The sequence below is a fragment of the Motacilla alba genome, chromosome 4 (genome assembly GCF_015832195.1).
Source record: "Motacilla alba alba isolate MOTALB_02 chromosome 4, Motacilla_alba_V1.0_pri, whole genome shotgun sequence".
Lineage (NCBI taxonomy): Eukaryota > Metazoa > Chordata > Aves > Passeriformes > Motacillidae > Motacilla > Motacilla alba.
In genome coordinates, this window is record NC_052019.1 from 54,138,202 (window position 1) to 54,160,744 (window position 22,543).

General features: G+C 43.3%; 1 protein-coding gene across 27 annotated transcripts in view; it reads right to left on the bottom strand.

The window, feature by feature from the left end:
• The window catches only part of ADGRL3 (adhesion G protein-coupled receptor L3), a 492,252-nt gene that overhangs the window by 50,358 nt on the left and 419,351 nt on the right, over nt 1-22,543 (bottom strand). For all 27 annotated transcript variants that reach the window (XM_038134649.1, XM_038134653.1, XM_038134633.1 and 24 more), the window contains 4 exons: nt 14,289-14,498; nt 13,565-13,785; nt 6,708-6,774; nt 5,159-5,250 (listed from right to left, as the gene is read on the bottom strand). In XM_038134649.1, the coding sequence (XP_037990577.1) occupies nt 5,159-5,250; nt 6,708-6,774; nt 13,565-13,785; nt 14,289-14,498 (590 nt within the window). The remainder of the gene's footprint in view (nt 1-5,158; nt 5,251-6,707; nt 6,775-13,564; nt 13,786-14,288; nt 14,499-22,543) is intronic.

The following is a 22,543-nucleotide window of genomic DNA, read 5'->3' on the forward strand; positions in this document are numbered from 1 at the left end:
AAATGAGTTTTTCCAACACACCCAGGACTACAGCCTCACATGCTCCTCTTTGAAGGGGTCCCCACATGTGCTTTCTAAAGAGCGTGCAGGTGGCCCATGGCACAACCCAAGCTATACCCTGACTGAAACAATAACACAATAAAATGGGACAAAAAGGGAAACAAACTGGCAAAGCCCTTTGCCTTTTGCCTTCTTTCTTGTGGGTCTGCAACTGCTCTTGGCAGCTACAGCTGATGTGTTGCTCTTCCAAAGTAAACAAAATAAAATCTAGTTGCCACATACTACAGCATAGAAGAATGTCAGGAAGTCTGGTCTGGCCTGGGGAAACACTAACAGACTCAACCACAGACAGGCAGCACCAGGGAGAGAAGGGATGGATGCCTGTGGGAACTTCAAAGGAAAGGTTATGTCTGTAAGGAAGAGAAAATTATGGCTTCTGGTCTCTGCTGAGAGATCCTCTCCCCTCCAGCCATTTGGAAAAGTCCACTTCAGGTGCAGCAGCTTCTTGGCCCCTACTGATGAACCCTCTTAATTTGCTTGTAGGGCTTGCGTTTTGTTAGCTGAATGTCTTTTCTCCCCTCCCAGTTTTCAAGCAGTTTTCCATGTCATTAACTAATGAGCCCTACACAGTACACAATGAGGGCTTGCAGCAAAGACAAGAGGTCAGATTTCACTAGATATCCTCAAGAGTGCATCTGGATTACCACCAGTGGAGCTCTTCTTTTTTTCCCTTCCCTATAACCATGATGATTTGAATGAGCAGTATTTAAATGGCTGCAGAACAAGCACTGCAGTGCCACGCGATGCAAAGGCTTTGCCTGAAACCCTGTTTTGCACAGAGAATGGTGGTTAAGCATCTGGAAATGGGGATGGTTTGTTGTGCTGCAGCATCTGGCATGGGTTGCATGGAAACCTGGTGTGCAAGCTGCCACAGTGCACACCTGACCACCTGCAAAGGAGTTGATGGATGGAAAACAGAAGAACTGTGCTGGACTATTCAAATGTAATGTATTTTCCTTTGTCACATAAGGCTTCCTACAGGAATGTGAATATGAAAAAGATTCAGTGTAGTCTTGTCTGCGACAATCTGAGACATTTTGCACATCCAGCATCTTCCCAGCACAATGGAAAAGCACGAAGGAGAGCCTCTGAGCCGCTTGGCTCCAGAAATCACTCCACACAGCAGCAACCTCCAGTAAAACAGCCTCACAGCTGCTCTAAAGGATTCCAGCTGCTAACACATCCTCATGAGGAGCCATCTGCTAGCAAGCGTGCATCAATACTGCGCTGATATGCCTACAGCCTCCACCTCACAGGCTACAGGTGCAAGCAGCACAGCAGGCCTTCGCCATCCAAAAAGTTTACGTAGTCCCTGGCTTGAAAGATGTGCCTTCCCTGAAAGCTTGTAAAGGCTGGGGGAATCAATCTTCCAAAACAGCACCTTCCTGGGTACATTTGTTGACAGTAAATTAGTTTGTGCTCAAGAGCCTTTTTATGCACCCTTTGCATCCCACTTTTAAGCCTCATACGGGCCAGGAGTGAGACATGGGGGTAGAGCTCCCCAGGAGTAAACAAAGCTCCTCTCTGCCCATCTCTGCTCACCTGTGTTTGCCAACAAGTCACACACAGATGAAAGAGCAATGGCCACAATGGACTTCAAGCACCCAGAAAAAGCCATTGTAAAAGGCTGGGAAGGAAAATCCCCCCCCAGCCTGTATTTGGGGAGGCATGGTGAGAAGCAACACAGACCACCCAAGAGGCAGCTATTTGGGCATTCTTGTCTGTGTCACTTCATACTAAAGAAATCTTTAAAGAGCAGAAGACATCCCCATTCTGGATGAATCCTTAAAAATTCTGTGTAAATATAGTGAAGGAAGACATCAAACAGAACTTTTCCATAAGGGCCTAGGTAAAAGCATGCCACTTTTGGGGATGGTATCTCTTATGAAATGGTGGCTAATATCTTCCTGGCATTGGTGGCAGGCACAGAAAGCTCTTGCAGCTCTGAAAAACATATCCCACATACACAGGCTCACATTTTTTCCTGGCTACATGCCTCAAAATTAGGACTCGAGCACAAATCTTGCTGTCTCAGTGGGCAGAACCCACTGAATTGGCTCAGTACCAGCCTGTCATATAGGGAGGATGCCACTGGCACAGGGTGAAGGACCCACACATGTGGTTACCCTACTTCTCTCTTGAAATGCTGGGCTAAGCCAGAAAACAAGGACAAAAATAAGCCAGCTCTGTACTCATCAAATCTCTTGCTGGGTAACCCCTGGGTAACCAGTGCCCCACCACAGGAATGTCACAATCTCCCATGCTGGCACAATAATCCAGGGACTGTTTCTGAAGGTTAGGGAAGTTTATTTTTACAACTTTGCACAGTGCCTACAAATCTATCAGCCACACAACATCTGGTTCAGGCAATGCCCTTTGAATGGTTTTTCTGTTGGTGCAGTAATTAAAGGTATCCCAGGTGACACCTGATCCCTTATCAAGTTCATTAATTTAAGTGGAGTTATTTGGCTCTCTATTTTCTATACTTCATAATGTATTTCTAACCTTTAAAGTGACATAGGCAAGGACCAGATTGCAGGGGCGCTTATTAACAGCCTATTAAAATATTTTATGGCCTTTATTTTTACGTTGCCATAGGGAATCAAGTATTTTGCTGTTGTTAAACAGGCCCAGGATTTATGTTGCGAGAGCTTCACCACAGCCTAACATAGAGTAATGCTAGGAAATGAGCTGGGAGAACAAGCTCTCATTCAGCTCTCCATGTGCTGTAAAGCTGTCACATGCAGATGGCAGCAAGGGGCCCTCCAATGCAGGCCCTCGGTTTGGTTTGTTTTATTAAATATAAACTGATACAGCAAGATGCAAGGCTCTGAGACCTGGGTGCCTTTTCACTAACCCTGTGGACTCATGGAGGGTTGCTCAGATAGGATCTTTGTTGTCCCCTGGGAAATAAATATTCTGTGGCTTTTTATTCCAGAGCTGCTGCAACACATCCATGTTTTACAACTGACTTAGAGCTAATGACTGTGCAGGAAGACCATGATCTTACCTGCAACAAGACTATGATCATCTCTAGAAGACAACTATGATCTTACTGAAAACTTTTCTCAAGATTGCAAGCCTCTTCTTCCCTAGGAAACCTCCCTCCAAGGTGAATTCCCCTCCCTGTTACAAATCTGCACTTCCTCCTAACTCAAGCACATCCAACACTGAGACAACACATGTCTTGAATTTAGAGACTTAATGATGTCCTGCTTAGGTATTCAGAAATTACAATCAAGTCTGTTCTGAAATGCTTGGTTTGATAAACTTCCTGGGGTGAGCCTGGGGTCTTCCTGAGTTTATATTATGTTGCTCTTATTTTCTCAAGCATAAAAAGTAATTTGTAATGAAGCAACGCATTTGGAAGAGTATCAGCAACATACTTAAAAGTAATTTAATTGCTTGTGTTTTCAAAACGTTTTAATGAAGTCAAATCAGGAATAGACACTCATCTGCCAAAGAACCTATAAAATATTTTACAATGACATTATAATTGATGCAACTGGCTGTATAAATTCCTGGCATTTTAAACAAAGATACTGAATATTAGCTCAAGAAGATTATTCAGTAGGCATTTATTATTTCTGCTTTAATTATAAGGGTTTTGTTGTTTTTCTTCTTCCCAGTTTTTAATTTAAATGTCATACTGTAAGATGATTTTGTGTGGGTAACCTTAGAGAGACTGTTCTTAGCAAGCAATCCCATAGCACTAATGCATGACAAGTAGCCCTGTTAATAAATGTTATTAAATGTACCATGCCTTTAATGTCTCATCCAAGACAAAAAGACTATCTTTCTGGGATCAATCCTGGACATCCAGGAGGGATTGCTCCTCTAATTTAATTTTATAGCAGAGCAATGGCAGGAGAAATTGAGGCTCCCTGCAGAGCAGACTCCCTACAACCTGGGTGAACGAGGGCTCTGAGGGTTTCTGAGCTCACTGGGATCTCCTGCATTTGTGCAGACTACAACTCCCTTTCCTCCCAACCCTCAAAGGAGAAGCTGCCCCAAAAAAACTAAAACTTCACCCAAAGGACCATGCCAGGTCGTGACACACCAATGGCACTGCAAGCCTTGCCTGCTGAGAAAGTTTTTGGGGGGGCCCTGACCTGGTTTAAATTAAAGCTGTATCTGCAAGAGCAGCTCAGCAGTAAGAACAACTGCCTTGCTGAGAGCTGCCTTGCAAGTGTGCAATTCAGACATCTTCTAACGAGCTCCCCTTACGCCTCTTCTCCCTTTCCTACCACGAATGAGAGAGGAGAACCCACTTCAAGCTGTGTTGCACCATGCTCTCCATTCCTGGGTGAGCAGTAAAGCGCTGACTCCCAGCAATTTCCTCCTCCTGAAGCTCATTAGATGTTTTTATTAATTAGCAGGATCCCAATCTTATCATGCACTGCATCTGAAATCTGGCTTGTGTTTTTGAAGAGAGTAATTAAAGCCAGAGGTAGTTGAATAAACAGGCACTGACAGAGACTAATACTCTACCAATATAATGGAGCAGCTTGCTAGACAGTAAGATGCCCAGGCTCAGATGCTAACCCAGTACAAGGGCAAAACATGCTTTGGCTGGCAAGCACATCCACCCACTGATGTGGGCACCCCCAGAAAAATCCTCGATAACTTTGCTGAAAGCAATATCAGACTCTGGGGGAGAATTTGGGTCATGGAATCTGTCAGGGGCCAAAACAAACAGAAAACAAGTAAGGCAGCTGCCCTCAGAGCACACAGAAGTAGTAATAATCAACAGTTTCAACACCTTCCCTGTAGAGACTGCAATAATTAGCTGGTAATTATTGGGCACAATTTCCTTTACGTAGACTAGAAGGCTAGCTGCTTCAAGGACAGAAAATGTAGCTTTGCCTCCTTCATGCAAAATTGAATGGAAAATGCCAACAATTGCAGCTAAATCCAAGTATAGTGCTTCATCAGCAGCTACTTGGTATCTTTTAGAAACCACTCTGCAGTGCCACAGCCCAAGGTATTATCCCTGGTTAGCACTGCTGCTGCCAGAGCTGGTTCCCCTGTTTCGCACCTCAGAGGAATGAGGGAATAAACAGCAAAAGACAGAAACAGGCAGAGAAAAACCACTTACTTGATATTGTCAAGACATCCAGATTCAGGTTTCAGTATGGCAGTATGATGAAACATTTTATAGAGAGCAATCCCAAGGAAGATGACATTAAGCTGTAATGGAGGGGGAAGAAAAACAAAAAGGGATTATGTGACACAGCATAACATGATGGGGAGAAAGTCAGCTCCTTCTCTGTAACAGATGGGTTACTGTAGGAAATTAGCTCATGGTACAGCTTTATAGTGACTGAATCACAGAGAATTTCTAAGCATTTTATAAGGTGACCGGGTCTGCAGATTACAGGACTGGTGATGCCATAGCCTTACCACAGCTGTGGTACTGCTGATACGAGGCTGGTTCTAACCTCAACTGTAGTGCTTCAAAGAGCATTGTGGAAAATTAAAAATACTTGCTGTAAGGGCTTCTCTGTGTCAGAGACGTGTACAGTCGTGAAAAGTCACTCCCAGCATATTACTTAGCCAGCCCCATTGTAATGAAGCATAAAAGCACCTTTTTTTTGGTGAATACACCTTTTGAACACATTGAAACGGGGCACGTGGGCAGGGAAGTCACAACTGATGCTTAGCACAATGCAAAGTTGAATAAAAAAAAATAAAAAAGGGTTTGATTTGTTCTGCAAAAGATGTGATGGTGTTTCCATGCCTTAATGTTCACAAGGTGGCCAATTCCTGGAAAGGAGTTTCCCAAAAGGCCCGGTCTAGGATTTGAGACATAATCAAAAAGGGAAGATATCTTTTTATGAATGAATTGCTTAAGGGAAAAAAAAAAACCCAAGAGTCGTAGCTGGTGGCATGGCCCCCTTCCTGATGTGGAAGGCTGCTGAAATGGCTCCCAAGTTGCAGGAGAAGTAGAAGAAGCAGAGACAATGTCTGCATTGAAGTGAGAGTGCCTGGTTTTCTGTGCTAGCCAAACTGTAGCCTAGTCAAAACAAAGGATGGTTTATTTAAGCCATATTGTAGCGATTAAAGTATAAGAAAACTCCAGCTGTCTCTGAAGTTGGGTTCTCTACCTTGTTGCTGTGTTAGCTGATATGCTGGCAATGTGCTAAACATGAAGTCACACAAGTTTCAACTTCTGCTGGTTAGGAAAAACCCTCATCGAACTTCTTTTCCAGTTTTGGACTTTTCTTCATCCCCCCCCCCGCTCCCTTTTCTCTTTTTTTTTTTTTTTTGGTTTTTTTTTTTTTTTTTTTTTTGTTTTTGTTTTTGTTTTTGTTTTTGTTTTTATTATCAATGCAAAACTTCACTCTGGAATTCAAAAAGGGTTGAGCAGTGAGCGGCCTCAGAACAGTTTGGCACTTCTACATGTCCAGTGGTAGAAACCAAACTCTGCAAGTGCCTGTTCTGAAGCTCCCTGGTCCATTTTGATCAAGTATTTTGCAGTGCCAAGAGCGTCTCATAATGAGGGTCTAATTGCTATGCCAGGTAGGGTCAAAGAAGAACATGCCTTCCTCAAATTAATCTGTGTAAATTAAAGATAAAGAGAAAAGGGACAGCAAAAGTTTTATTTCTTGACCTGAGAGATGGAGTAGTTAATTAGGAGTTCTTACCATAATTATCAAGGTCGCCGGTCCTATAAAGCTCCAAATGAAGTAGGTGTCAAGTCGGAGCCAACATCTGTAATGAAACACAGGGGAAAGAAGGCATTCAAGGACTGCACCCAGGACATACATCAAGAGTGAGCGAGTGACAGAGAAGAATGTGAGCTGCAAAACACGCCGGTGGGAGACAGGAAATATTACATTGCTTGTTCATTTAAATGCTGAATTATGTGCCCAATTTCTGACAGCGCTATTGATGGAGTAAGATAATTACCTCTAGAGGAAGCAGGGAGAAAATGGCACAAGGCCTATTTGCTAAGGCTTTCTGCATCTGTGGGAAAAACTCATTAAACTGTGGGTTTTTTTAAGGAAGGGGTCTGAGGAACATCCACAGAGCTTCTTCTTTGCTTTGGGCTCTCTCTGCTCTCCAGCTCTGCTGCAATGCAAGCTGTCTGTCAGCTTTCAGACGAGATGACATTTCTCTAGCAAGTACATCAGAGAAACTTTGGTGCAAATAGGAAGCATGAATTGGATAACAGAAGGCTGAGGTTTAATTAGGTTCAGCAACTTCCCCTTTAAAGTGTTTTATTTCCCTGAACCTCCTGAGTATTTTGTTTCCACTAATGTTTCCAGGGTTGCATATGGTCGGCGCTATCACAAGAAGTTGATTCATGGCCTAAAACTAAATTATTAATCGCTTAATTTCAACCGCATTTAATACTCCCCACATTTTTTAAAGCCCCTGGGAAATTACATTTCCATTCCTAGTTCATTCCAGGCGACAGGAAGATAAAATGGAAGTGACTCGTTACAAGACAGACAAATGTAAATTCCAAGAAAGTTTCACATGATGTTTAAAATAATAATATCTTGTCGTCTTTGCAATGCTGCAAATCACAGTTCCATTTATACACAAAGGACTGAGAAACCCTAAAACCACTCTTATACTAAACATCCGACAGAATTTCATGATTAGGCAAGTGTCAGGAACTGTATATATGAATTTATCATGGTGGTGGAGATAGCAGTTTTCACAAATGACAGCTCTAGTGTATGTGCCTAATGTTTTTTCCCTTCCAATGGACTTTGCAACAGGCAGAAAGGTCTGTGCCAGCAGCCCCATGGGAGATGATCAGCAGGAGATGCCTGACGAGAAAATAAAGCATGCCCCTAACCTCTGTGGCTGAGAGAAGCCAAAATATGAATAAATTCAAATATGCAGAGAAAACTTTACACTTCCCTTCCTGACCATATAAATTTCAGGTCTCATCAGCGTTGGAGATGTATTGATATATATACACACACACATTCATAAGGCTATTTGTCACAAATTTGAATACTGTCACTTCCGTAACTGTCATTCCTGAACTGCCTCTGCAGTTGCTCATCCAGAATCTTCACATGATAGCAGCAAAATCTTAATGCAAGAGGCAAACAGAGGCTTTCAGAGCGATTGCTGGGAAATCTTGTTTCCTCCGTGGCTGCTGAAGTTCAAGGTGATTTAGATGCAGCTGGTAATGGAACAACATGAGTGACTCGAAACTACTTGAGTCTGATTCCCTATAGGAAAAGGTTTATGTGATCATGACATCTGTGTATCACCCATAATAACATCTGAAATGTCACCCAATTGCAACTAGATTTGACAAAGGAATAGAGGTTTCAAGGATAATGAAGTCCCTGTAAAAAGTGTCTCCCCATTCCTAAACAAGGATGTCCGCATAGCAGCAGCTCACATATTTACACGGCGTTTCAGATTTTATACCTACCCCATCCCCCTCAGGAAAAATGAGTAACTGGTGCTTATGCCTCAGCTGCTGCATATAAATCACAGAATACACAGCCCATCACTTTTTTTTCTACTGATAATGAGTGCTGGTGTGTGGGAGAGGACTCAGAGGGTTGTGGGGGTTTTATTTTTTTTTTAATGAAAATATTTTGAACTTTTTTTTTTTTTTTTGATAGTTAACATACAAAACAACCCCTAGCCTCTGCTGCCCAGAAGTTGGGAACACTGTATTTTAGTCACCATCAACTTAGTTTTCTTTCAGAATAAGGAGTGACCTGGATCTTGGAAAGTCTGGGGAAGAGGAAAAAACATAAACCCTCTCTTTACTTCTTGAAGCATGGTGATCACCCTTCAGTTACATCTGGTGCAGCTGGTTTTCAATGCATATAGACTGGGACATGGGAAAAACCAGGGAAAGCTGAAATACAGAATGAGCAAAAAGCTGTTCCAGGCTCAGCAAAGAAGAGCAAAGCAACTGGTACCTTTTTCAGACAGCAAAAAGAATGAAATTTTCCACCCCACTTCCCTAAAATATCTGTCTCTTCATTTGTAGAAAACAACTGAGGATGCTGTAGATGAGAAACAGCAGAGGAACCAGGTCCTGCCATAAGGATAAGTGGGGTATGGAGCAAAAGGCATGGAGCAAAAGGAGCCCTAGGAGAAATGGCTTCACCTAAACTGGATCACAGCTTGTGAAAAACAGAGAAGGCTTTTTTTAGGCCTCTCTGCACACTTCAAAGAATGCAATGTCATTTTTTATTTTTTTGAATAGAAAATTTGCCTTTCTATGAAACCATGTATGATACTCAGTCTTGGGGGACTTAAACAAAAATGAGGTTTTTGGTGGTCATCAGGAAGAGATGAAATGCTGAACCTGTTTAAGTCATACCTCATTAAAAATGCAAATTAAGACCAAAACATCAAAACACAGGCATCCCGCCAATTGCGTTGTGGAGCTGTAAATTGCTAATCAGACAAGTACCACACTGAGCTTTTCTTGCCTTAGAAGACAAAAACCCACACGCACAATGAGCTGCATAAATGAGCTCCTCCAAACAAGGAAGCAATCAGGCAACTCACTTCCTAGAGTTGCTAATCTTGGGCTGCTGAGTTACTTGTGACCCTCCACGAGCAGCTGCGCTGTGAGCGTGGACTTACCACATTACAAGTTTAGGCTGTGCTGCCATTAAGCAAACGAGCTCCTTCAGGGCTCAGTGCAAGGCAAGGGATTCTCAGGAAATGTCTGTATGTAGGGAATACTGCTCAAAACCCCATTGCTTCTCCTAGGAGTCACCCCAATGCATTCAGTTCTTGTGACAAGCTCCGTGGCACTGCTCTCCTTTACTTTTTAATTTCCTCTTTTTCCACAGTGGCAACTCACAATAGTCACCTAAAGCTTTGCCCAAGTAATAAAGATTACAAAGAGTTTACTCTATTTTCTGCATGAAGAGAAATCAAATACTAAACTATCCCTGGTGTGCATTAAATATAACCAATAAACAATCATTAGCTGCCATTGGACCATAAAATTTGAAGAGCCCTAAACATATCATGTTGTTCATGGGAGCTCAGTGGTTTGTTTCATGTGGCTGTACAGCCTCCTTGTCTGGGTGCAGTAATGGGATACGTATGCACCAGACATGGCTTTCAAGGGTGCAATATAGGTTCTGCCTAATGGAGTTCAGCATCCACATAGCTCACGCTTCCTCCTCCAAATACTGGCAGCAGCGCTGCAAATAAAACAAGTTCAGTGGAGCCACCCAAGACAGACCACATTGTTAGATGCTATTTTCTGAGCAGCATTTACATGCATGAAATGTCGGCGCCTGGCTGATGGACTTGGAGGCTGTGTACATACACAGGGCTTTCATTTTGCTTTCTGACAGCTGGATTGCTTACCATGTATATCCTGCTTTATAGCATTCCAAAAGGGGGGAAGAAGGGGGAAGAAACAAAAGAGAGATCCCTGACATGATGTATTTGATCACCAGTGAATGAATATACCTACAAGTTTCTAAAATATACTGAACCACTCAAAGCGTAGCTGCTTTCCTCTGCAATTTGTGAGAGGCTTTGATATGAAACCCAGGGAAGTATGGAAATATGGAAAAGCTTCTTGCTGCTGATTTGGGATGGCCTGCTTCTAGCATGAGTCTTCTCAAAGGCTGCTAAAGCCATAATTGAGCTTTTACTGAATTTTAGACGCAAGTTATTTTCAAACACTAACTACAAATGCAAATACTATTTTCTAAACTATTTTCTTTGCATTTTGCAGCATTTCCCACCATGACCCTTGACATTATATCCATCAAGGTGATGGATGGAGTCAGTTAACACATGGGATAAGTGTTTAAAAGATAAATTACTTATCTTTTAGATATTTTTTAAGTATGATCCTAGTATCTTCCTTTTTGCAGCCAAACTTGGGCTGTGGCCATTTAAGACCCAGCAGCTGAAGATACAGCCTGTAAGAAATGGTAACTTAGAAGTTCAGGAGAGCACTGCCAGAATCTCTTTGGCAATGTGGGGGAACCACACTGTCTGCAGTGGGGTTTCCTGCTTTTCACCTTCATTTGAGAGGTTAAAATCAGAATAACGTGAGACACAACATTTCTCATTTATTTCTGATAGCACACTTGAGCTAGCCTGAAAGGGATGATCTTTTAAGGGAATCACTATGCTGCTGCTTAGTCACAAAAGCAAATTAATCTCCTAATTTAAGGGGTTTGAACTGTTCTAAAACAAACAAACAAAAAAATAAAGTAGGAAAAGGATCAATCCCTATCCTTGAATTAATTAAGTGTATAAGAGTATCTTTATAAAGCAGCTACTCTAAAATGCCAATATGAATAATAGGACACGGGACACTTCAGGAAAATCACAAGCACCAAGTGATGAGTAAAGCAACAGAGGAAGGAACAACTGCCTGTTCCTGGCTATGTAATCTGGGAATGTGTCACAGGAGGGTTGGATTTAGAAAGGAAAATGAACTCAAGAAAACCCTACACTGCGTGTTTAAGCAAATCATTCTGAGATGTATGAATGGTGGTACCAAATGCCAGGCAAAAAACAAATAACACTAACAGCTCCATAAGTCCTGCTTAAACAAATGCAGTAAATAATGGAGGGAGGCAAGTAATATATTCCAGAGGATGTTTTACAAAACCCGGCAAAACCAAGCAACTTCTTGCAATCAAATTATGTATGCCTGGCATATAGTTCACTACAAATTCTAATCAGTTCTACCCTTCTAATAACATTATACTGAAAAATACATCATCATCCATCAACCAGATGGAGCATGATAGTTATACAAAACATATTGTATGGTTTTTATTTTCCTCTGTGAGAACGTGATAAAATTGTACATTCTGGAATTAAAAATTATAAATAAATATTTTAGATTTGCAAATCTCCGTAAATATTTATTTGCAAAATATTATATATACATGTTTAATCATTTAAAATACCACTTCGTGTTGTGGTGAGGGAGACATATTTTATTGGCACACACAGAGGATTGCTGCCTCTTCAATGCCAAGATAGCGAAGTGTTTGCCTTCAGTGAATTTCAGCCAAACTTTCTGCCCGTACCTTCCATGCCATGGAAACATTTTGGCAACCAAGGTCTATTTGCAAAAGCTGAAGGGTGAACAGTGTGGAAAGTAGCCACAAAGTACTACACTGCAAACTGGACAGGTTAGGACAGTGCTCCAGCAATGGCAGATGTGCTGTCCTTTCCAGACTGCTGGAATATGTTTGAGGTTCAATGTGCCCAATGTAGGCCACTCTGAAGAGCTATGTCCTCCACAGGAACACCACAGTTAGGAATAAATTTGTCTAAAGGGACAAAGCAAACTGTTTCCATACCTGACTTAATAGATGCTTATATAATGCTCAAGAGGGGGAGTGAATAGAAGAGCTTGTTGGGGCAGGAAGCAGGTGGCAACTGATGGAAAATCTTCTTCAAAAATGGCAATCAGCTGTTGTGTTACCTATTCTTTGCCCTCTAGGCCTGTAAAAGTCAGTCAAACTACTTTGGATAAATTGGTAGAGATCCTAAAAAACTTACACCCTCCTACCCTTATCTGTAGGAGATTTCCTTTCCATAAAGTGTGACATTTATACAAATTCAGGTCGCTGCTCTCCTACTCATGGGAGGAACACACACAAATATCCATCTGGGATCCAAGCCTGCCTGCTGGCATGGTAATGGATCATGAGCAGTTCCACTGCTCTACAGATCTGCTTTTTCAAAAAATAAAGGTTCAAATATACAAACAAGGTTTCAGGCAAAAAATCTGCAGTTGAACCTAACAGAAAATCAAATGCTGCCATGGCCTGACTTGATCTATGCCAAAAAAAGAGCTTCAGAACCACCAATGGCTCTTTACTATATATGCCTTCATATTGAGCCCTCAACTCAGTTACAGTGAGACTGGAAAGGCAGACTGACAGGGGAAGAAAAAAAAAGGTCAGTAAAAACATTGTTAACCCTATGGTAGCAAAGATGGCAAAGAGAACCAAAAGTTCCATCTTCCCCTTCTTTTCCATTTGACAGTGTTGCATGATAATCTAACTTGTGCTTTCATACCAGCTTCAGCAATGTTGAAAACACTGAAGAATATTCATAATGATAAATTATATAGCTGCTCTGATTTGCAAAGAGCCTAATGCACTCCACAGTCACCACCTATTTTGCCTCCAGGCTCTGTTAATTTGATGGAACAGTTTTAAAAAAAGAGGAAGAAAGCAGTATTTTCATCCAAATAAGAAATACTCTTTGGTTAGAGAAGGAGGATCTTGCTGAAATAGTACCAAACTGACATGAGCGACAGTCACCTCTGCTGACATTATGTAATGATGTGACAAAATTTTCCTCTACTGACTTCCCTAGAAAATACCTTTGCAAATCATTTCATAGTGGGGAATTTGTCCTGCAAGAAACACAGAGATAACGCAAGGCATGCCTCCTGGCTGAGCTCTGCCAGAACAATTCCTCTGGGCTCCTCATGTCCATTTGTTGCCCCCACTCCCACCTCTCCTGAGCAGGTCCAAGCAATGCCAAGGTCACTCACACTTTGTCTGTGCCGTAGCTCCGGTAGTCCACTGCTGCCGACACGGCCACAATCAGCGCAGGCATGCCGTACCCCACCAAATAGAAATACTTCCTCCGGGAGTGCTCGCTCTCAAAAACCTCCACCAGCATGATGTACAGCTGCACCCCCTCCAGGAACATCCAGGTGAAAGCTGCCAGGAAGAAGAAGTGCAGGAGGGCAGCAAAGACGGCACAGGCAATCTGTGTGAGGATTGAAAAGAGCAAGGGAAGGTGTTTGTACCATGATTAATTAATGCAACAGTCAGGAGTACTCTTACTTGGAGGCTTAATAAAAATGAGGGTGCTCTTATCTTCCCTCTCCAAAGGAAGAACATTTTTACACTTGGGAAATACGTGTGAATTGTTTTAAAATAGTATAAGCATATATAAGTGATACTAAAAGATACAAAGGTAGGCACGTACACAATCATGCAAATAAGCACCTGAAGATGTACATGGTATAAGATCATTTTTACAACCTGCTTATTAAACATACACACACATATTGACAAGCAACGCACATACAGCCCCTGGAATCACAGCAGGCATCAGCATGTGAGTCCCAGTTATCAGCCGGGGGCCAAGACCTGTGAGGATTCATGCATGGAATGAAGACAGTGCTGGAATGTTTCTCACTGGTCAAACACAGCAGATGCACTAACACAAGAGCCTGTGACAGAAGCAGAAAGTGCTTTGTCTCTTACCGGCTGGTCAGTCCGGTTGATGCCGATGAGGAAGAGGAGCTCTGCCACGAAGAGGCTGATGCACAGGTTCTTGTGAATCGTGTTGCGGTCGCTCTGCAGCCCACGGAAGAAGCAGAAGGTGAAGATGCAGATCAGGAGGCAGACCAGTGAAAGCAGGATGCCAACCCACGTGATGAAGTCCAGGAGCAGGTCGTGGACTGCATCGCTGTGCTGAAGGTAAAACAAAAAAATCTCATCAGGTGCATGACGCGTGACTTCTAATGCTCACAGAGTAAGGTTGTATGTGGCACAAGGCACCAACAGCAAAAAGATTAAATGCACCTAAGCTTGAACCCTGCAGCAAGACAGCTGCAACCTGAAACACAGACTCCAAAGCATCTTGCAAGCTGCAGGTGCCCTGAACAGACTCAGATCCCAAAACCTTGCAGAAGCATAATGCTGTTGATGAAAATACTGAGATACCGGGGCTAGTCTTGCGTGCAGCTCAATCTTGCACAAGCATGGCAAAGGAGTGCCTGGACACTCAGTATACAGAACCATTGAAAAGAGCGATTCAAGTGTAAAAAAGCACTTCATGCTAACAACATCATGTCCAACAACAGCAAGTCCATTACAACCATTTGCCAACAGTGAAAAAAGACTCTCCTCAAATGTTCAGAGATGTATGAGCTTGGAGGCTTTGGAAAGAAAGAGATTGCTTTTTTTTTTTTTTTTCTTTTTCCACAGGGGAAGGAGAAAGGAAGTTTGATTTTTCTTTTTCAAACCCTGAAGTTATATTTTAGAACTCCTGGGAAGTCAGATTGATCCTGAGAACATTACCCAGAAAAAAAATAGACAGACCTTTTAACACGAATTTGCTTTTAAACTGTAACAGAACAGTGATTTTAAGACAGCCTGGAAAGTGACTGATTCCCTGTGATGAACTTTTAACATGGATGTACTTCAAAGCCATGCAAACAAAGCCAGTGCAAAACTAGGCACCAAAGTTTTCTGAGAGTCAGGATAGGTGAGCCTTGCCTCTGCTGACAAAACACTGCTGCATTGCTCCTAAGCTAACACTGCATGCCCCTCATGGAAAGAGGAGGCATCTGATGAGATCCTCCTGGTGAGAGCAATCCCACTACCTTCCCTATTCAGGCTGTAAAACTCGTCTGTAATTCCCCAAGCTTCCACCAGATGTGGTAAAGTTATAGATATCATTACTTAACAAGATGTAAATAAAACACAAGAAATACATGGTGAGCTGTGAGATAACTGCTTGGATGTAAGTCATTATAGTCAATGAGCTGGGGAAAAGACTGGCTGGAAATCTCTGGGGGCATTTGACAAAGACCAGAGCAGCTCGAAGCCCAGCTTTGTGGTCCACCAGGTTGTGTTATAAATGTAATCACATTCTCCACCATTTCTGGCATTTCAATGACTTGGGCATTATGTAGGCTGGCAAATACAATAGTGTCACACTTAAAAAAGCCAGGGTAAAGTGGAAACATTTTTCTCTCCATGGGATAAAAGCTTATGACAGATGGAGGGAAAAGGTGATTAATTTATTCATTTTCTTTGCCTGCTTGCCAATGATAAAACTGCATCAAATGTCAGGCTTTTCCTGATATACACTCTGCTATGTCGGCACACACAAGAAACATCTCAAACCTTTCGGCTCTTTGGCTTTGCCAGCATGAGTGATAGGCATCAAATGATGATGCAAGATGAGGAGTGATTCTCTGCTCCATCCCTTCCATGTTGGAAGTTTTGTCTCCAGGAAGACTTGGAGATGGAGAAATGGAGGGCTCCTTTGCCCAAACCCCCTTGCATCTCTTTCCAACTACTTCCAAGGAACTAGAACCTAAGGAACTATACCTAAGGAACTAGAGGTCACAAGTCCAATGAGGAGGCAAGAAATCATTGTGTGCTTTCTGCGGCTCATGACAGAAACACCTATTCCAGCCAGCTCATCCAGCAGCACCCAGAAACCTGACAAGATGAAGCACATCATTTCCCTGGCAGCTGCGCATTGCTTTATCTCAGTGTCATTCCAGATCATCCATCCCTCTTAACTCTGCGAAAAAATGTTAATGCAAACCTTGCACCTTGCAAATCATTCTTTCTTTTGTCTGAGGCTTTAGGGGAATGGCGGGACAACATCTCCCTGAACAAGCCCTCATCTGATTAGATTGGCCTGCCAGGCTGAATGGACCAAGAGCTCTTGGGCTGGGCAACAGCTAATGCAGGTGGATGCTGGGAGAAAGAAACCAGGCAGACTTTGGCCAGATGCACACGCCCCACCCAGATGTGGCCAGATTCATCCATCTCAAGACAAATTTAGCATGGTGCAGGGAAAATTCTCTAATGGCTTCTTCTCTCACAGGTCCCAGCTCCAACTCTGCTGAATTTAAGACATGATGCAGGAATTACAGGTGGTTTTGCTCTTGGAGAGGGAACCTACCATCTAGGTTCTCTGCCTTCTTCAGGGAAGGGCTGCTTGCCCAAGAAGGTCACCATGCTTAGCAGTAAATATGCTTCATTGCCGTATCATTATTATTACTATTATCACTCTTACTGCTTTTCTTTTTAATATTAATCGTAAAGATAATATGATTTTATGTATGTAACACTCATCCCTGCAGTTCTGGGAAACAACCATAAAAACAACTTCTCCATTATTACAAACTCCCTCCCCAAACTCAACAAACTCCCAGAAGAACAAAGAGAATGGAATAATAACAATAAACTGGGAACAAGAGCAATTTAAAAACACCTCAGGGGAAAAAAATATGAATTTGTAGCTTTTCTAGTAAAGTCCAAGAGAAGAAGTGAGCTGAATTTTAAAGGCTGGGTACACTCCAACCTGTTTGGGATGCCCAAGTTCAGGTGCTACTGCAGAGCAAATGGATCAGGGAAGACTTGATGAACACTGGCATCCTTCCCATGGCAGTGCCCCGCTCCCTCAGGGCAGGCACATCCAGAGCTTGTACATCAGCAAGTACAACAAAAGGCAGCTTGCCTTTTGCTGGAGACTGAAACCTGTAAATTACTGCACTATTACAGCAATCAGAATAATATGCGAAAAGGAGCAACAGGGGTAACCTCTCCCAATGCCACGAGGTTTTCCTTGCCATCACCTGATTGCTGTGTGACAAACAAGGAGCAGCATAACCTGGCTTACACAGTTGGTATAGGGAGTTCCAGGGTTAAATATGATACAAGGCACACTATAATTTTGTATGTAGGTCTCAGCCTTCAAGCCTGGTCTCGTAACCACAGAAAAATGCAAGAGCAAATTTTCTCTTTGGCTGTCCAGCACTGTTCAAAACTCCTTGGCTGAGGATAAACCAGCTCAGATGTGCATGCTAACCACTGAATCATAGCACGGTGAGGGTTGGAAGGGACCACCAGTGGGGTTGTCTGGTCTGAGCTCCCTGCTCAGGTCCAACTGGACCCCATGCCACTGATCACGACCCTCTGGGATCTGCCATTCCCAGAAGATCCCTAGGAATACATTTCCAGCACAATGAAAGCCCTAGGGTCTGTAAAGCATGCAATATACTCCTGAGACCACCAGTGTATCGAAAACAGTCACCTCTTATTTCTCAATGATCTTCCCAAATACTTGGGCAACCAGAAGAGACCATGAGAATTACCAGACATCAGTCCAGGAGACAACTTCCGACAGCATCAACCAAACAACTCCTTGCCCAAATGCACCATGGCTCTCCAGACTGGTGCTACATGGCATAGCATGCAAGACACTGAGGCTTGTTACGACTGAGCTACACTTGCTTCACAGAACAAGCTGACACACAAATTATTTTTAGCACAGGAACAACTTACTAAGTTGTTCCTTACAAAAAAACAACACACTTCAGTGACAGGGTTTCTATAGTAAGTATGTTTTACGTTTATGATTTAGTAAATGTAAAGCCCAGTGAAAAGAGATGTCTCTGGCTTTGGTATAAAGACCTGGTTTTTTTTCCAGCAGGGCCGAGAGCAGTAGGAAGAGAGTGCTGACAGGGATTTGTGCAGAAAGAGTTACAGGAACACTGGTAGCAACCACAGCAGGGTGAGCAGGCAGCCCCAATATTATCCAGGCTGGGAAAATCAATGAGCAGCTCTGGCAGTGCCTGTACACCACAGCTGAGCTAATAAAAACAAATCCCAGGGAATGTCAGCTTATGACAGAATGGCTCTCCCTGAGATGAACAGCCATTTCCTCCCTTATTAAAAACATCAGCAGAAGAAAACAGCAGCCAAACCAAGCTGCCAGCAGCAAAGGACACATTCCTTTGCCTAATCTGTCCTTCCAGGAATGGAAGAAGTAATATCTTTGGGGGTGGAAGAATAAGCAAGCAGTAAGTAAAAACACAATGTCATCAAACTAGCTCAAATATGACCACTCAGTGCCTGGTGGGGGCTGGCAGAGTGCTGGGCTGGGCAGAAACCCAAGTGGGACAGGTTTGAACTTCTGTGCATTGCTAATGCTGCTTCTTGGATTTATAGGTCTTTGGAGCTATGCGGGGTCTCTCTGCCCTTTTCCCCCCATCTCTGGTGGTGAGAGGATTTACTGTTACGACCTGGCTGTAGTGCTTTGTTGGCTGTGTGCAAAGGGTTACTGAAGAGGCAGATGGTTTTGTAGATGTGTCAAAAGCACCAGCTGGGCTACAAGGACTGGGAAGAAACCCCAAGGATTCGTGAAGCACATCCGAGCTGGCTAAAGGCATCACCTGCTGTGGCTATGAAAGCATGAGAGGCTTCAAGGGAGATTTTCCCCTTCTTTGGCCAAGAGGACTATGAGCTGAGGGGATCCCTTTCCTTTAGCACCCATCCTCTCCATCTTCCCCAAGGATGCACCCAGGGAGGTAGGCAGCAGTGAAGACAGCACCCATGGACCTGGTACACATTCCCTCTGGGCTCTGCAAAGGTGATGTAATCACTGGCACCATCAGGTCCTAACCCAGGAATAGAGTAAAATTCCCACCTGAAGCCTCTGTGCAATATTAATGTCTTCTGACTTTAGCCATTCACAAGACTCAGATCCCTGAGTGTCCCTACAAGGTGGTTTAGTCATCTTTTCTCTCCTTGCCTTAATCCATGAAGCTGCCTTTGCATATTCTGCATGGGAAACACAAATGAGCTTCCACTTCTTCTGCCTTCCTCTGCAAGATGAAGCCCTCCTAGCAGAACTCTCTCCCACAGATTTCTCCCCAAAAATGCAACAGCCTTCCAGCGACTGCCAGAAGGAGCAGCCATTCTAAGTCCTAGAAACCTCCATGGCCAGAACAATGCTGTGTGGGGACAGGTGTGCATAGAGAAAAGGGTACAGATCTCACCTCACCATGTGTCACAGACACTACTACAGATACAACACGTGGCAAGAGCCCACTATTTTCACTGTACTCATGAACCCCACTGCAACTGAGAGGCAGCTAAGGTCAGATTCAGTCATGGAGAGGAGATGAGGCTTAGGAATTATAATTGCATCCATCATGCTGCTCTGCCATGATGGCTGGATTTAGGCAGCTCTGATTACTCACATGGAATCTCCAACCCAAGAAATGAACTACAGAAGTTGTGCCAAACATGGTGTAGACAGCCACCCAGCCAAGCTGCCAGAAATGTGAGTTTCTGCAAAAAGCCTGGTCACAGCATCATCAGCTTCTGCTGTCACAGGGATGGTCCTATTCAGCTGAGAGACTGCTGGCACATGGTTCCACCACAGCATGGCCACTACCTTTGCTTTGGTCCTCACGTTCACCCTGCTCTTGGCCAGAAAGGAAGGGTGCAGCAAGACACAGATCAAGGCTTAGCACTTGCCAGTGTGAGCTACGTGAAGTTTGGAATACAGGATCAGCCTGCAATAACTCCAGCCTGCTCCTCTACTGCTTTAGGCAACGGACCGCTACATTCCACTTAGACTGCGTATATTTTTATTCCTTTCTTTCCTTAGCTTGCCTTATGCTTCCACTCCCCAAATAATTAGCACAGTGTAACCTGTTTGTGGTAAAGAAAAACACCTGAAACTTTCCTATTAATTGCAACAGTAAAACACCTTTCTTTTTTTCCTCCTTTCTATTTGTATTTAAAAAAGAAGAGTAAGATCTGGTACTCACTACATACTGATAAGCAACATTTATGTACCCTGGGGGTACCTTTGCTTATTCTGGTTTGGGTGGTTTTTTTAATTGCATTTTCCCACCAGCTCTGAACTTGTTTTCTGGCTGCATAATTTTCCCATGATACATTTAAGATGCATCTGCTATAATTAGTAAAATGCAAAGCACAAGCTTATGAAAAACAACTTGTAAATTTTGAATAATTCTACAGCAATTACATAGGAAGGATGGCTTATTTAACGATGGGATTTGTTCCACAGCATGGGAGCCATCACATTTTTTTTTCAGTGGCTGGAGGGGGGACCTGCAGGTGAGGGTCCACTGCTGTTTCCAGCAGTTATGCATCCTGCTTCTGTACACAGCCAGCTCTTTGTCTTGGATGCTGTTATTTTACTCCAGTGGGTGAATAAGAAACTCTGAGCCCAACTTATTTTAACAGGCAGAAAGCATCTTCAAATTAAATTCTTCTCTTAATCAGGTACGGTCCTAGTCAGACCAGAATTGATTCCAGCAACTTCTACTCTTCAAGCACACCAATAAATCCCTGCTGCCATGATCAGCTGGTGGCATTTTCTGTCCTTTTGTACAAAGACATATTGCTTTTCCACACTGGAGAGCCAGATGGCCATCAATCACTCTCCTCAGTGACGCTACCTTCCAGCTCCACCTTGCCACACACACTCTGCTAATAATTACACCGCAGCCCAGAACTCACAGACTGGCCACCAAGACCCCCTCTGGAGAGCACGCTCTTGTGCCATGTTACCAGGCAGGGAGATCATTCACGAGCAGATGTGACACTTGTCAAATTGGTGCTGGTTTTGGATTAGCAGGACTATGATGTCTGCTCCCCATGATGCTCAGTTTTCAGTCTCATTAGGCAGGGTGCTGTGGATACTCTTTAAGGCTGTTCCCTATAGATCCAAAAATTCAAACAACTGAAGTCAGGAAACTAAAAATCTCAATCATGGGAGAAAATTTTTTCTGTTGCAAAACTCCCAGAATATTATTAGTTATTGTGAAAGATCCTGGTCATTGCCAGAACACTGGTCCAAGAGGTCTTGCAGAGACACACTACGTCATTTCCCCAAGGATCATTCCACCTCCAAGAACACTAACAGGTCATGGAATGACTGAAGAATGCCTTTTTGAACCAGCCACAAGATAAAAAAATGGCTCAAAAGCATATCTATGAGAAGTGAGCATGAGTCAATGAATGACAACAACCCACATTTGTTTTTAAACCTCCACTTTTCCAAACCAGCAGGTATTGTGCTGCCAAGACTTTAAAATCAACTCATTACAATGGCATAAGAAATGTCACATAAGCCATCTTCTATGCCAAGAGCCACATGGTCACCTCCACCACGGAGCGAGACCGTGCCACCAGGAAGAGCAAGGTGACAAGCAGCTGGCAGGACAAGTTGCAAATGTCTGCATATTTATATCTGAAATATGTGTCTGTGTTATGTGGGAGGAAACCCTGCCCTGCCTTTGCCCTCAGGCCAGGATGATCACTGAAGTGGACATGCCAGGAAGCTGTCCGGTTGTATCAGAGTCAACAAAGTGGAGCCAACTTGGCTCTTACAGCAATGGTACTTTGGCTGCAGCCAAATGATAAAACATGACCTGAAAGTCTTGAGGGCACTTGTTAACACCCAGAAACAGCCACTAGCTAATAGCACACTGGCTTGGCACTCGGGAAGCTTCCAGCTGCAGCTCCTTCCAACCTGCTGGATGAACATGGGCGAGGAAGGGTCTTACATACTTTTCCTGCAAGTTGAGATAACAGCAGCTCTACTTGTCTCACGAGGTTTGGATGGAAAGTGCAGACAAGGCTGACCTATTTGCAGTCTGAGAAGAGGCTTGTTGAGCACTGGGCTGTATCTGCACCACACATTAGGGATCGCCCCCATTCACACCAGTGGAGCGGATCACTATCGGCACTTCCCAGCTGCAACCTCCGACTTCAGTGACTCAGGCATATCTGTTAATTCCAGGTAGGTGATAATGAGCCAAACACACATTTCTTATGAAAATTCAAGCCATGTAGGAAACTGGCAAAACCAGACCTGGACTGCAGAACGCCATTAAGCTGTAAATATGTGCTCTGAATAGGCCTTTTCTTCAGGCATCTCCCAGGACAAT